At 30.3% G+C, this 16,330-nt stretch overlaps 1 protein-coding gene across 1 annotated transcript in view; it reads right to left on the reverse strand.

The window, feature by feature from the left end:
• The window catches only part of nolo (no long nerve cord), a gene marked incomplete at its 5' end in the record, with an annotated part of 41,138 nt that extends 27,152 nt beyond the window's left edge, over window positions 1-13,986 (reverse strand). The window contains 3 exons of the mRNA XM_035079991.1: window positions 2,720-2,816; window positions 3,362-3,414; window positions 13,891-13,986. Of these exons, the coding sequence (XP_034935882.1) occupies window positions 2,720-2,816; window positions 3,362-3,414; window positions 13,891-13,986 (246 nt within the window). The remainder of the gene's footprint in view (window positions 1-2,719; window positions 2,817-3,361; window positions 3,415-13,890) is intronic.
• Window positions 13,987-16,330: the final 2,344 nt, after the last annotated feature.

Below are 16,330 nucleotides of genomic sequence, written 5' to 3' on the forward strand. Positions count from 1 at the left end.
AATGAAAAGTTGGATAATAAAGATAAGCTTAATAAAAATAAGAATTAAATAAATTTCATTTAATTAATTTTTACTATCTTTCTCATTTTCGTTTCTATTTATGTATTATTACATTTTTTAATTCTTTTTTTTCAGAAAGAATTTAAGGTTTTTTGTTTAAGTTTAACTGCTACACTTTATAATTCCATTTATTATAAGGATTCATATCCGCGGACGGATACAAATGTAATCTCTTTGAATAAGCAACTCGAATTTTAGAATCCTCTTTACGTGAGAAAAAATAAAAAAAAATATTTCACAAGCATTCATGCAACAAGTGAACACTTTTTCTCTCTTATTCTTCCTACACTGAAGCATTCATAAAATTCCATAGTTTAGTGGTGATATACTCGGATAAAAAAACTCTGAAGGATAGAATGCAATAATAAAACTGACACTGATAGGAAGTTTTACATCTGACGTTTGATGCTCGACCCAACAGCTTTAAGGCGATTTTAAAATAAAAATTGCAGTGAGAAAAAGATTTGACACTATTCATTGTCATTTGTAATTGAAGAGTATTGATTTAATGTTGGATTGAATTAAAAAATTTCTCCAGTTTTACAGTGATTTAAAATCTGATAAGTACTTTTAGAATAGCTGTACTATGTGCACATATATTCAGACATAGTTTGCGATGTTTTAAAACAGAAATTATGGAAACCGGAAAATACCATGGTTTGCTAGTTGTTCAGGGAATTTCTTGAGTATAATAGACAGCTTCTGGGAGTTTCCATTGGGAACATTCACATATAGATATATATGTCTACAAGAAAGTACTTGCGAAGTTGTAGACTCAATGTGGATCTAACAAAGTATATTATTGAACGCAAAAATGGAAGAATAACATACATTGCAATACAATTGAGTATTGACCTTGTCTGAAATGCTTTAGATTGAAAGAAATGAGGACTAATTTTTTCTTTTCTGAAAAATTCAACCAAAATAATAGAGAATTTTGTTTTAATTTAAGATGAGTTTGGTAAAGAAGAATTTTATGTTTATGAAGTAAAAGTGTATTAAAAATTTCTTGAGGGAATTGGATGCCGGATGGCATCCTAGAATATGGAGATGTGCTAACTGTTCATCATTTGGTGTATTGAGAAATAATAAGTTTCAAGCTCTAAAATTGAATATGTAAATTAGTATAAATTGTGGAACTGTTATGTGAAACAATATAAGCTAAGAAAAATTGTGTTTTAAATTTTCTTCAGATAAAAATAATTTTAAATGATTTTGGTAATGATACTAGAAATTACTTTTAAGAAGAACTTACTTCCAAGCTTCCATAATTTTTCCGTTCCTAATTATTGCACTATAAAAAATTACCCTACTTTTGCTCAACTTTAAAAGCCTCTAGAGTCGTAAAATTTTTTGATTAACCTTTCCATGGTTAATCGACACTTTAAAAAGGTCTTAAACTTGTAAGTTTTATTTTTTACTTTTATTTTGATTTTAATTTTTACTACTTCTTAATGATTATTTTAACTTAATAATTATTATAAATATTACAAAAATATTGAATTTTTGGTTTTTATTATTAGAAACTTTTTTTTATTACGCATAAACAGATCGTAAAAAATTTTGAAGGTGTAGAAAAAAAGTTCATTTATTTTTTGTAAGCTTTTAAAACCTCCACTGGGTAATAAAAAAATTTTTGGTTTAATTAAACACAGTTGTCAACAAGCTCATATATTTTTTTCTAATTTATTTTGTGCTGTGTGATTTTATCCAAGTGAAATATTAACTCTTCTCATCTATGAAACTAGAAAAAATGACATCACAATTAAATGATGAATGATTAGATTATTTTAATAATAAAAAAAATTACAAATATCTTTTCAACAATTTAAAGTACTACTTTTTACAAAGAAGTGAGCAGCATAATTTAAAGTTCAACTCCAAGCAAGTTTAAATGAGATGAAATTAAATGTTTCCAGAAGATTGATGATTCGATGCAAAAAAAAAAGTATAAAGTTAGCAAAAATTTGGAATTTTAAGCAACAAAAAAAATAAATAAAAAAAAACAAATGTCAAGAGGTTGAATTGGATGCAAGGGAGAGCACAAGAGTCTGTGTCGACAGACTGCAATATATCTGAGTTTAAGCGCCGAAATTCGTGCCAAATTCAAATGTAGGTCGGGTCACCTGCATCACTACATGCCCATAGGGAGTTTCGTATCTGCAGAGTGTCTAGAATCATCCCTACAGTTACCAGTTGGAATATGTATGTGAGTGTTAGCAACATTATACGCCTCTAACACATCATATGGTCCTATATATCACTGCTCTACTGTCCATTCTTTTTCATCTTCAAAAAAAAAATATACTTCAAAAATGAAAAGATAAAAAGTATGAATTTTTCTTGCATATCTCTTTTTTTCTAAGAAGAACAAAAAAAAAGAAAAATTCCCCATGACTGGGAAATAAAGTTTTCAAAGAACAGACAGCTGGGAAATGTTGGCAAACTTAAAGTTATATAGAACAAGTGTTTGTAACTAATTTAATTTTCGCAGGGTCGTACCGCCAATTCTCTGTCGACTTACTGCAGTTATAATCGTTATATGTTTGCAACTGCTTTTCGTACCGGAAGCTGAGAAAAGTTAACTCCAAGGTGCAATAGTTAATGCAAATAGCATCCTCTCGTGTTCGTAATTTAAATGGAATATCCACCAACTAACCTGGTTGTTACATATTTTGAACTTGACGCTAGATTTTCCTTTACAGGGTTTCCTCTTGCATCGCCTTTGCTGACGCGATAAACCGCCACCACAACTCCTGGAAAAAGTAATGAAAATATGTTCATTTAATGCTCCTTGTTAAATACCTTTAATTATAGCGCAATAATTCATATCTAACATTTATATCCTTGAATTAATTTCATTTATCACTAAACAACTTAAACAATAGATGTAATGTGATCTTCTAAAGCTTGTTAAGAGAAATAATTTCTTTAAAAGATGCTTACAGATTAAAATTTATTACTTTATGGTTTATTATAAAAAAAAAAAAAACATCAAATGGAATAATTGTTTTTTTAATTAAATTAAATAATAAGCAAGAAATAATCATTGAATAATTTATTTGAAAAGTTGTATTAATAATATGTTGAATTTATTATTCATGGAAATGAATGTAATAATTATTTATTCATTGGAAAGCATTTATCTTGACTCAGCATTGAAAAATATAAAACATATTGAAATATAAAAGAAGAACAAAATAAAAGAGTAAATGATTAAAAAGATAAAATAAATTAAATCGATTCCATTAAGTCATTTATTTATTTATTAACACTATTTTCTTTCCGTAAATTCAATTACCTGGTACATGGTGACCATTTAGACCAAGATGTCCATTCTCCCCAAGTGATACTCTGAAAAATAAAAAAAAAAAAATTCAATTAGATTTTGTAACGAGATGAATTTAATCAATTTTCTATAATACAGTTAGGAATAACATTTTCCAGTATATTTGAAACAAATTATGAAGTATCTATCTCAGAGGAAGGTATAACACAAAATGTTGCGAATGAGCTAAAGCACCAACATGAAAGATCGATGAGTCTTTTCCACTGGTAATATGTTGCCGAGTAGGGGTTTTAACAACACTAACTAGCCACTAAGTGAAAAATATTATCATGAAAGATTTTTTATCTCTCACTTAGTTACTTTAATTTCATTAGATTTAAAACGATTGAAATAAATTTTTCTATCAAAGGAACCTCTGTTGTTTCAATAAAGCAGTAGCTAAGAGTCTTGTTTTGTAATTTAATCTCAACATGATGACATTATTTATGCATCAAGTAATTTCATTGGTAATATTAATCGTAAAGATTTATCAACTTGATTCTGGAATGAAGGTTGACCATGAAAAAAGCTCCAGCCGTCTACCTCATAAAGAGCACATTTATCAGACAACCTTGACTGTCTGACTTCTGGAAAATCTCATTTTATCATTTACACTTCAATCAATCACATCCAACGGAAACAAGCTATTAATAATTGAAAACAATAGCTGTCAATATGACATCCTGCAAGAAGTAAGATGTAATAATTCCTATTATTACCATTTTTTTTTCAATTGATGTTTCAACTCTGAAGTGACTAGACAAAACGATCAATTTCTCGTTTAAGGCAGATTAATGGTTGTGTTAATGATTATGTTGGTAGTTCTTCTGTCAAGGATATCAGGCAGCTTTTTATATTGCTCATTGTGACGAAGAGGAACGAACAAATGACGTCATTTCAGAATAATCCTTTATTATAAGCAAGCGTGAATGAAGAGAAAGAGATATGATCCTCTTGTATGGAGAAGTGGCTTTGCATCCCTCACGTTCGAGATCCACCGATGAGCAACGACGGCGGAATTTCTCGAGAAGTATCTCATGGAACAAGAGAGCTTTTGGAGAATTCGTACGTTTATTGATCCCCGTGAGAAGACTGCAAGTCGTGTCTCTAGTGCCACTACTTCTCTTTCGATTAGTCAATGAGTGGACGTCTTCTACACCCTTATTCATGATAATGTCACACGTTTTTTTTCCATAGCATTTAGCACAATCTCTCAGCATCAAGGGAGAGAAAAAAAAATATTCAAAGCTTAGAGACGACCACAAGAGGCTTTCTGCATTAGACTTGGAGTAAGGTATCAGTGAAAGTGAAGGATCATATCTAGATCATTCCACAGAATGAATAATAATAAATGAAGGGCAATATTGCGAATAAAAAGTGTATGAGTGGTTCTAAAATGTACGAGGATCTATCAAGCTTTGATGTTTTCATAGTCTTCCACTGTCGAATGCAATGGCTTTCAGGATAAATAGAACCCTTTGTTTTGGCCGCCTGCTGGACAAGCCACTCAATAAACCATCCTCTGTTTATCTCACACAAGCTTTTGAGCCGTCGTTTTCCCAAATTGACAGCACAAACTTCATGTCAGAAATCATCTTCCAAGAGCTCTCTCTCTCTCTAAGCAATATAGACGCAAGAATCTCTATCAAATTATGAGGAGTCTAGTCTTTGTATGCTAGGCAGCTCGTCTATCTTCTAATTCATTTAATTCTCCTACTAACTCTACATTTTCTTTGTCTACGATCTTCTAATATTGATTGCAAGCACTAAAAGCATCATTATCCATTCTATCATTTGCATCATGCCAATATTAATTATTAAGAGGTTTCAATACTTTTTACCTTTTAGGATTAAAACTGTGAATCTTATTTATTTGATTATCGAGTAGGGTCACCATTAATGGGCTAATTAATGCAAAAGGTAACCAAGAGAAGAAGCTACAGGAAGTCTAGAATTATCCTAATGGATTCAGTTACAAATAAAACCTTTTTAAATGTATGATGGAGTCCTTTCTATTCTTCTTACCATCAGGTGCTATGTTTTTTAAGAATCAAAATTAATGATAATTAAATAATTAATCAGACGAAAAGCTAGATTTAGCACTTGTTCCAATGAGTTCTTGAGATAAAAATAATATTTTTCAACGTTTAAAAAGAAATTTCTATGATAAACAACCACCAAGCTTTCAAGAAAACTGATAGTTTGCAAAAAAAAAGAATCTACAATCAAGGTTTACCATAAAACGTATTTTCTCAAAATTTGCAAATAGCCTTTGTTCGATTTTATGTTGATAGTAGATGAAAAGCAACTTTTCTCCAAGTTCTCTACTTAACATAAAATGCTTTCTTTTTCTAGAATGATCAATTTCATTTAAGTTGATCTATAAAGTGGAATGTAATGAGATGTAGAGAATGACCTCACTGGAATCAAAAAAGCAGGAAATCGCGTCTTGAAGAGGAAGAAAAAAAAGATAAATAATTAGATAAAGAAGAAAAAGGTGAAGTTAAATTTTCTCTGGATTCTGGTGGCTATTCTAGGTTCACCTAAAGTGCTTTCGAGTTCCCATTAGCAAAGAGTATCTCTCACTGCTGTTGCTTTCAATAATTTGAGAGTCTAATGTGTCTTCCTTTCAAACTTGGCATTTTCAGAAGAGCAGATATTTTGACAGTGGCTGAGAATCGAATAAAATAAAGGGAGATGAGAATATGAGATAAAATAGCAAAGTTGAATGTTTCCATCTTGCTTTAAAAGGGTATTGAAGAGTAAAAGAGAAAAGAGAACAGATTGACACCTGCACATTGAAGGGATAAATCTCTAGAACCGTCAAAAGGAAGTAGAGATGTTGGAATGTTTGAATAATGCAGTCCCGTGAGTCTACTCAAAATACGATCAACCCCCTCGAGCTTTCTCTCTCTCTCTTTCTCCCTTTTATCTATTGGTTTTTATCAAAAGAAAAATATACTTTCGCATGTTGTTGAGACCACAGTAACATTTTAACTGGAATTATCGAGTAGCACAATTTTGTGGTGTATGTGAATAACGATTTTATTTTAAACGACGTGAAAATCCAAAGGGATATTGAGATTGAAAATGTCGTATTCTCGCGGGTTGAGAGTTTAAATAATATAACCTTTATCAATCCATTCAAATTTCATGCTTCAGTGAATGAAATATTTTCCTTTATTGCGAAAATATCAAATCTCCGAGTATTGAGTGTTCAAATAAACCTTCCTAGAGATTAAATTTATTACATTTTCCATTTCAAATTTTTCACAAAGTATAAGCAAGTAAAATTTTTTAATCGATTACTAGCACATTCGTTTTTTGAATGATTTTGATAGGAACCATTTTTCTGAATGAGATATCCTAATATATAGATATACTCTAGAGACTGGAATCACATTTTCTCTTGAAAAGAGAGGTAGAAAATTGTTATATAAAAGGTTCATTATGTATCAATGATAAGAAAGATATTTATTATTGAAAAGGATGCTCACTCTATCAATCTTTATCAATCTCCAGGGATCCGATAAATTTATTTTATTTTCGATTTTGAATTTTTTTTATTGAATATTAGATGCTAAGAAAATTTTCTTCTTCATAGATGAAATTTTTCATTTGCATCATTTAGTTATAAATAATTTCAATGAAAAATTTAACTCATAAGTTATATTGAAGTACTTTAGTAGTCTTAAGTGAATTCTCTGCTGAAAGAAGTCGAAAATTGTTACATAAAAGGTTTATTCAATTTCAATGATGAGTAAGATCTTTATATTAAAAGAGGATGCTTTTTATCAATATCTTTTTTTTTTCTTTTGCTAGAACTTATTTGACTTCGTCATACAAATTATATTCGAATGTTTGTTGAAGGTAAATTGAATTTTCAATTTAAGGTAAGGCTGCAAAGACGAAATCTCTTTCTTGTTACATTTCTCATACTCTCTGTTTCTCTTTTCTATTGAAGAAAAAGAAATTGGAACGCCCGAAGTGTAAGTCCTTCGTGCAAGTTTCTTGTGGTAAAAGAAGAAGAAACGATTTCAAATCGAAACGAGAACCCACTACTATTTTTATTCTCAACTCCCTTCTCTTTTCTTCTTATATCCTCTCTTCTAACTCTTCACTAAGTCACAATTACAATTGTACACTAGTGTACTCGTGACAAATAGACAGAAAAAAAAAGATACATTGAGGAGATCATCAAGAGGATGAATTGTGTCATGGAAAAATGGCGACATAAACTGAGAGTTGAAAAATCAAAGGGGTCTAAAACGTCCAAATAGAAAAAGAGAAAAAATATTAAAGGGGTGTTACAATACCCTTGTTTTCAAGATTTTAAAACGTCAGAGGGTTGAGTGAACGATTCGCCGACGTCGAGACACGCTTTTGAATAATGGAAAACCACTAAGAATCACTTTGAACTGATCGACCCTTTGCTTTCTGCCTCTTCTTCGCCTTCAAAATATTTAAACTTTGCTAAAATTGCTTTTTGATCCATTTTATGGAAAATAAAGTCCAGAGTATTTGTTTGACAAATGTTTAAAAATCCTTTTTTTTGTCACTGCCAACAAAGATTTTCTACAGTTGTTGAAGTAATTGTTACAACTGGTAAGTTTCTTCCAACCTACAAGGATTCAGAGCATTCAGAAGATATTTAAAAAATCTTTTAATACAAATAAACTCGAGTTTATTCAAAAGATCTTTTGAAACTTTTTTAATTTTTTAAAGAACAAATAAAGTTGATTAAAACATCATTCCAATAAATTTTACCAGCAAATTATTTCTTTGCCAAAACTGATTCTAAATGTGTATTTCTAAATTTTTTTTCTCTTCCAGTAATTGAACAGAATTATTGATAAATTTTCTGGGTTTAAAATATTACAAAACTATTGAGTTGAGTTTTATTTTTATCCAACTTTTTGGCACGTTTTTGGATTATTATATTCCAGCAGCTATCAATGTCTCATTAAGAAATTCCTCCAGACACAGTGTTATATTAAGTAGGTCCTTGATGTTAAAAGTGGTGCAGTTCACTCAATATAGCTCATTTGATATCAGACGGTTAATTGATATGTAGGTGCTCTATAGTTTGATATCCAGAACCATTGTTGAGCATATCTTTTATCATCTCATATTTTCAACCTAAATTTAACTGTCCAATTTTCATTCTATTTTTATATCATTCACTATATCTTCTCCAATGCAATGTTGATGATTGTCTAAAGATACTGAATATAATTGATTTCAACTTATTCTTCAAGAGCTTCTACTGCTCGTTCTATTTATTAAAAACGTTTCTGTTATTCTATCTTGCTGAGAATAAACTCCTAGACAACGATGGTAAAGAATGCTATTAAAGGCAAATATAAATCATTAACAAAATACTTAATAATCCGTTATCATAGGTCACAGTGAATATGAATTTAAAATGACCATTCACTTATTGAACCAATTGCCAGTTCAGTCCCTTAAGGATATTCAACTTAAAGACCCTAGAGTATCTTGATCGTGGGGTCCAATGAAAATCCTGAGTTTCTTTAATGTGTACTCTAGATGATCGTATAACTCGTAGCATAATGGACGTAGAAACTGCGACTTGGGCCAATAAAACGAATAGACATTTCGCACTTGCTCTCTTCTACTCCTTATATATACGATCGAATATCCAGCACAATGCTATTACAACCAGACGTTATAGATTTTATGTCTGGTTCTTTGTTACTTTCGTCTAAACATAAAATACAAATTTTTATCCAGAATAAACGAGAAATGGTGTATAAAATGAAAAGAGCTTGACGTTAACTGCAACATGATTCAGAGAATATTTTATATAACATAATTTGAGATTTTTGTTTGATGTCTTTTATTTTTTATCATTCAGTAAATTTACCCTCATCTAAACTATATCATTTGACACCTTTGTGAAATAAAAAAGATTCTCTTGAGAATATAACCATTTATTATTTCAAATGATGAGTAGATGGATGGATAATAAAATGGTCTGTCAGCTGTGAAAATAAAATTCAACTGTGAAATGCAAGTAATAAAAAAATGAAGTGAAGTTTATTTTGTCAAGCTATTATTAACTCTTTCATTATATGACAAGAAATCTGTCAATCAAACTTGAACACATTCAGGGCCTCAATTGAGGGTAAGATTAATATACTTCACTTTGAATGACACTTAATTAAATTTTAAGAGATTCAATAACAGTAAATGATCATTTAAATGTTAAAAAAATACATTTTTTATCATATTATCTAGCTATCTAGTAAATGCAATTTAAATAAACTTATCTTCAAGTTAACTTCACAATGTTTTTTCTAAGTAAAGAATGACTTGATAACCTATAGATAACTCTTGGATTATTTAGCTTTAAATTGCTTCTGTAGGACTATTTATTTCACTTTAAATGCAACCGTCTCCAAGAAAGAGTTGCAATCGAGCTAAAGTTTCTTCAAACATTCTTCAGATTTCACAGATGCAAAGAGGATGGCTTTTTGTTGGAATGAGTTTATCATTTAAAAAGAGAGTATTAATTAATTAGGAGGATTTAAAACAGTTATGTTGGGCTCTTTTTTTTTATTCTATAAGTGTAATAAAATGAAGTCATTGACGAATTTATTTCTATTTTTCAGAAATAAAGATTGTAAAGACCATAAAATATCTACTTTATTTCTGAGTAGCAAAAAGTATTTATTTTGTACCTCAGTGTTATTGGAGCTATCAAAGTTGTTATTTTCAGACACAATACATAAAAGAGGTGAAGTAGTAATTCACTATTTAATTACCTGAAGGTCTGGTATTGTTATGTATTGCTTTGAATAAATTTGTAAAGAATATTCTGCAATATTTATTAGCAATTTAATCATCAAGAAAATATTAATTTGATAGAAATAGAGTATCTTTAACAATTGGAGATTCAATTTAAATGATTTATGAATCTTAAAATCAAGATGTTATTATCAATATTTGAGATAAAAATGATAACTGACCTTTTGCTATTTTTATTTTTAGAAAAAAGTTTTATAAAATTTTCCAATCTGAGGTATAAATTTCATGAATCAATATCGTCTTAAAAAATTTATTGTTATATTTTAAAAGCTATAAAACCTTTTAAAGTAAAAATAATATTCTTGAATACAGTTAAACTGTCAATAGCAGTTTCGTTTATGCAACAAAAAGGCTGATATAACCATCAAGAAAAGTAGTATATCTTAACTTAAATCATCTTACCCTTAACCATTGAAACTAAAAATAAAAATTTCTTCAGCTGTGAAATCATCTAATTACGAAAAGTTCTTAGGGTAGTTGGGTCAACTTTAGGTACTTAGGTTCTTCATTTGCGTCGTTATCTAGCGGAACAGTTGAGGTAACTGGAAAAAGTGGTACTTTGTGAGCGGGGTAAAAAGAGGAAGGGAGAATATGAAGAAGAAAATGTGGAAAGACTCAGGAGATGTTGAGTTCTTGACAAAGGTTTGAAGCGGAAACTAGCACTTCAAAGTCTGCAAAGTATTAAAGCTACATATAGTGTGATCGAAGTGAAGTTAAGGATATTGATTCTCTCTAATACATTCGCAGAGTTCCCAACAGCCGAATAAATTTCATTGTTGCTAAGAAAAATAGGAGCTTTAGAATACAGATGTGTCACAATAATACATGGCTTGCTATATGTATATCTATATACGTATTTCTCTACTTTTAGTCGTCTTCTAACGTTTCTAGAGACCTCTAAGTTAGTTGTATTGTTGCGAAATAGAATGCAGATTTGTGAGAGTCTTCGGTATTGGTAAAGTTAGTTTTATGCTTCTACTGGGAGGTCTATAGGTATCACCAAAGGCAAGTAGAAAGGCTTGGATAGAGAGAGACGGTTATGTGCAATCAGTGTTGAAGCTTAGAAACTCAAGGATAGGAGAGGATATTGATATTCACGATGGAAAACAGCAAAGTATACTTTCCGTAACGGAAGTGCCTTGATAAAATCCAAGAAAAGCGACTTAACATGGAAAGACAACTCGTGGCTGCTGCGCTTTACTACGTTGATACACTCCAGGGATGGAAGTCTCTGCTCATATGGGAGGGCAAAGTTACTAGAGAGGAAGCCAACGCTTTGCATGCGGAAATGTACACGAGTTTCCTCTTGGATTGCGTGCAGATATCTTGCAATGTGATATAGTTCACTTGCATTTACCTCTTCAATATCAGCAGTGCTTGATTCCTCAAACAGTACTGATTTGCACGCAGATCCATTTCAAGTAGTTGATGGAGTAAAACCCTTCAAGTTCTTATAAATATTAATTATTAGCTTTACAATAGTTTCAAACCTCTCATTTACTAATAAATACTTTCATCATTATACTTTCAAAACAATCAGAGTAAAGTTTCACTAGTTATGGTAACAAAACAAATAGTTATTCTACTGAACATTGATCAGAATTATTAATAGAGATAATCAAGGTTGAAGACAATAGGAATAATTGACACTGCAGCCATGAGGTTTATATGAGCCAGTAAGGTATAATTGTTACAAGTTAATTAAATTAAACTTGATGAGTGCTAATTTACTGTCAAATATCAATTTCAAGCTGGATTTAAAAAATCTACTCGGTTAATTATAAACCTGTTACAATAGTTTTATCGTTGACAATGAAAGTAATTCAGATCTGTTAATTAACTCATTATTGAAATGTTCTTCCTCGTGTTTATAAACTCCATCAGTGATTGAGTTGGTAATTAAAAAAGCTAAATTATATTGACGAACAAAATTAACCTTTTTTTTCTACTATTCTGAATAACAATTATTTTAAAAATTACATCAACTATCTACAATTTGTGTTCTACATTTAACTTGATAACCTTTCAAAATCATTCATCAATGTTGAAGAAGGGATACCAAGATTGATTTATTTTAATCAACAAATTATAAATTATGAAAGCTCTAGAGAGCTCTGAAGTACTGCAAAAAATTAGCATTCAATTCATAAAAATATCTGTTTGATCAATTACAAGAGGTTGAAATTTTTCTTTCTAGTTCATAGAACTCTACTTGACTTGCTCCCATAATTCTGCTGGAATATCCCAATTTTAATTATAAGACAATTTTTGGTGCTTCATCAGCTGGTCTATATAAATTGAATAAAAAATCAACAAATATAAGATGAAGGTATCTTATCTTATGTTGCTTTATCTCATCAATACTTGACTGAGGTACAATTAATTTTTCAAGTAACTTCCTTAAAACGAACGCCAAGTAAACTCACTCATACTCTTATGCATGTGAACAAGCTTTGTCGGAACTTCTAAGCTTCTATCGGATGAGAATTTCTAATGAACCTAAACCGGTTCAAAGGTTACTTCTAGCTTGTAGAGTGGCAATGCATTTATCTTCCTCCACTTCCATCACTTCCTATTTGTATTGATGTGCAGAAATATTACTTAGTTTCATCATAATAAATTTATGTGATAATCATAATGGTAATAATAATCTAATTGAATTACATATATACATATTTTCACTTAAAGTAATTTAAAATATACATTTATAACTTTGGTAGTTCTCTCTCGTTTTTTATCTTTTTGCACTTTTGCCATTTTTTAGGCGAATAGCGTTGGCTCATAAATGGAAACTCACAAAATTCGCTGAGCACACACACGCCGTTTTCGTCTCTCTTTCGCTACAATGATTTCACGTCTGCATTCAACGTCAAAATACTCGGCACTTTTCTGCCAGAGGGAAATATTGACAACACACTCGAGTTTGTACTATGTACGATTAAAAAAAAACAAAATAAAAACAAAACAGAAAAATAAAACATGTAAAGAGAAACAGTAAAAAGTAAAATAAAGGACTCTGAGTGAAAAAAACTTGAAGAAAAGGTGAAAGAGAAAACGAAATACTTTTAAGATCTACCTTGGTTTCTTCAGGTCACGAGAGACGTTGGCTCTTTTTGACACAAGTATACCAGCAAATGGAAATACATGTATAGAAAAAATATACTTCACTATTATGAATATACTAACAGTGAATCTGGGTGAAAATTCTTTAGTATTTTATGTTTATTGTGGTCGTTCTCGAGGGCCATTTCCGTTTTGCTGCACTGCAGCGAAAACATGTATGCTTGTTTCATGTCGCAAGTAAATGGTCACCATACCGCAGGACAAGGAAAACAGAACTTTGTATAATAATGACTTGAAAATATTTTTGGAATGTGTCAGTGCATTTCATAACACATATTAAAACGGTTTTTTTTTATAAATCCTATTCATTAAGATAAACTTCTGTACAGAATTTATTTTTGCATGTCTTCATTAAGCTCTCATTAAAATTGTTTCATGATTATTTGTCGTTAGTATTTCAAAAAAATGTTTGCTTATTAAAAAATATTTTCTTTCCTGAAATATTATATTTTAGTATTTAGTTTAAAAAAAGTTTACTTTTGAAATAACCTTTTTTTTTTGTTAGTTAATTAGTTTTACTTATTTATTAGCTAATTAATTTTACTCACCGTGGAAATATCTCCATGTCCTGTGGATGTTAACGCAGAAAAGTTGTTGATTGTGCTGTTGTCAGCAACCACCAGACCCAGCAAGAGGCACGTCTGAAAGCAAATTCATTTTCATTATTTGTCTTATTGAAAATAGTTTTGTCAATGCTTTGAATTTAATGGAAAATATTATTTATTGATGTTAAACTCACACAGACATTAATCAAAAAATACTTCACATTTTGATTGTCTATTCATTTTGATTATTAATTTGATTGATTCTTCAAGAAAAAAAAAAATGTAAATCAACTTTGTTCTATATTGAAATGTTTTTTTTTTAAAATAAAAAATTATTACCAATAATCTCAGTTATTTTATTGGACTGTCCATCAATATTTTCTTGAAAATATTTATAAATAAAATTAGTAAGATTATTTTCATTCTCAATCATATGAAACATAAAAATGTTCTTTGTGAAAAAATAAAGTGGTACAAGGCGGTTAACGTTGAAACGTCAATTTTGGTGAGATTCAATTCCATTCTTCATTCGCGCTTGTACTATGCGAGTGACGTGAAAGGAATTGCATGCGCCAATACTGAATTCATGCCACCACCAGGTGAATTCAATTTAATTGTTCTTTCAGTTGGCTTCGAAACAGACACTTTCATGTTTTAGAAACAAAAAGTAGCTTCGACTTAGCCAGAAAATATTAAATAATTATTTAGTGATGTATTATTAGTTGAAGAAATCCTTCAGATACAGAAAAAGTCAGGAAGAATAAGCAAGACAAGATATAAAGATCAAATGAAAAATAAATAAAATAATTGATCAGAATAGATAGAGTGGTATAGAAGTTTTATCAATAAATTAAAAAATAAACCGGTCTATATAATTACTTTTGATTAACGAGAAACGCCCATTCTAATCTTTCATCATTCTGAACAAATACCTCAGAGCAGCATCCGCAAAGAAAAAGATAAATTTTTTTTCACTCTAATATCAGTCCTTTTAACCTACATACATTTATAAAAAAGGCTATTTATATAATAATTCTATAAAATTGCTAGAGATAACACCTAGGAATGTTGATGTTCAAAAAGGATTCATCTGCTGTTGGATGTTTTCATAACATACTTGCAGAATGTTTGTCATAACTTCTCTAATGAATTGTCATTAGTTTGTTTTATATTAAAATTCTCTGTGATAACACGATGAATAGTTTATGGAATTTCTCACAAACAAAATTGTTATTTAATTATTATTCAAGCCACTTTGCATACAAGCTTGGTTATCTCAGCAGAAACTGCTTCTAGGATATCTCCACCTATGACACTAAAGAGGGTAGATGAATTCCAATTAAATCATTTTTTAATTACCAAAAATAAATCATTGTGCCATCAGCTAGGAATATACAATCAATAAGAGACTATGTTAAAGCAAGATAAATCATTCTTTTAGTTAATATTTGCATTTAGGTATTTATTCTTCTATGATGATGTTGATGCCTTTATACATGAAGCAGTCTATGAAGAATGGAGATTTCGAGCTTAGATATCTCGTTCAGGACCGCCCAAAATTTAACAAGGTGTTGATGCGCTGATTCGCGATATGGCTATAAGCCTCGTGATTTCATACTCGAGTGATCTCGCGTGCCACGCACACGGTTGCTATGGTTGGCTTTAATTAATTCTATAATGAAAGGGATACAAGATCCATATACATAGCGAGTTTGCAGTTTTTTTTACTCTAGCTTCACTCTTCTAATATTTCACGAGCGAATAAAAAAAATTTTACCAAACATAACCAGAAGAAAATCAATCTATGAGCTGAGTTGAAAAAAAGTTTGCCCTTTTTTCAATGTTTTTTGATTAATTAAAGAAGAAATTAACTTGACATCAGCATGGAGAAGTATCAGAAAAGGAATAAAAGTATATTGAAGATAAAAAAAAGTGGGGAAAAGTTATTTATAGAGTCACAAGTCATGTAGGAAAGCGAGAAGAAATGTCTTTGGATAGTTTCGCTGGTTTTTAGCACTTGGATAGTAGCCAATGTCATTCATATTTTTTAACGTCTGGAAAAAACTTACGCATAATATTCATACTTGAAATGTTTCTTTGCTGAAGCTTTTAACATTAAATATTGATTGGGTGTGCTTGTGTATTACGTAATATTTTAGGTTGGATGAGGAAAATATGAGAGGAAAGTTAGATGGTGAGAAGAAAAAGAATATCAAGTTTAGAAGTGATCTCTAAAATGTCTATAAGTGACACAAAATGACATCAAAGAGGTGTGAATACATGCTATCTTCTACTACCGCAGCCAGGCCCTTTGAACTTTCGTCAATGCATCCATGAAGTTTATTCGTTCCAAGTTTGAAGGTTGCTCAGTATAGTATCATCACTGAAGGTTATATGTAAAACTGATACTAGCTTTCATGTTCTTTTATGGACAACTCGTGGG

This window comes from Chelonus insularis, unplaced genomic scaffold (assembly GCF_013357705.1).
Source record: "Chelonus insularis isolate UGA/USDA-ARS -01 unplaced genomic scaffold, ASM1335770v1 contig_261_pilon, whole genome shotgun sequence".
Lineage (NCBI taxonomy): Eukaryota > Metazoa > Arthropoda > Insecta > Hymenoptera > Braconidae > Chelonus > Chelonus insularis.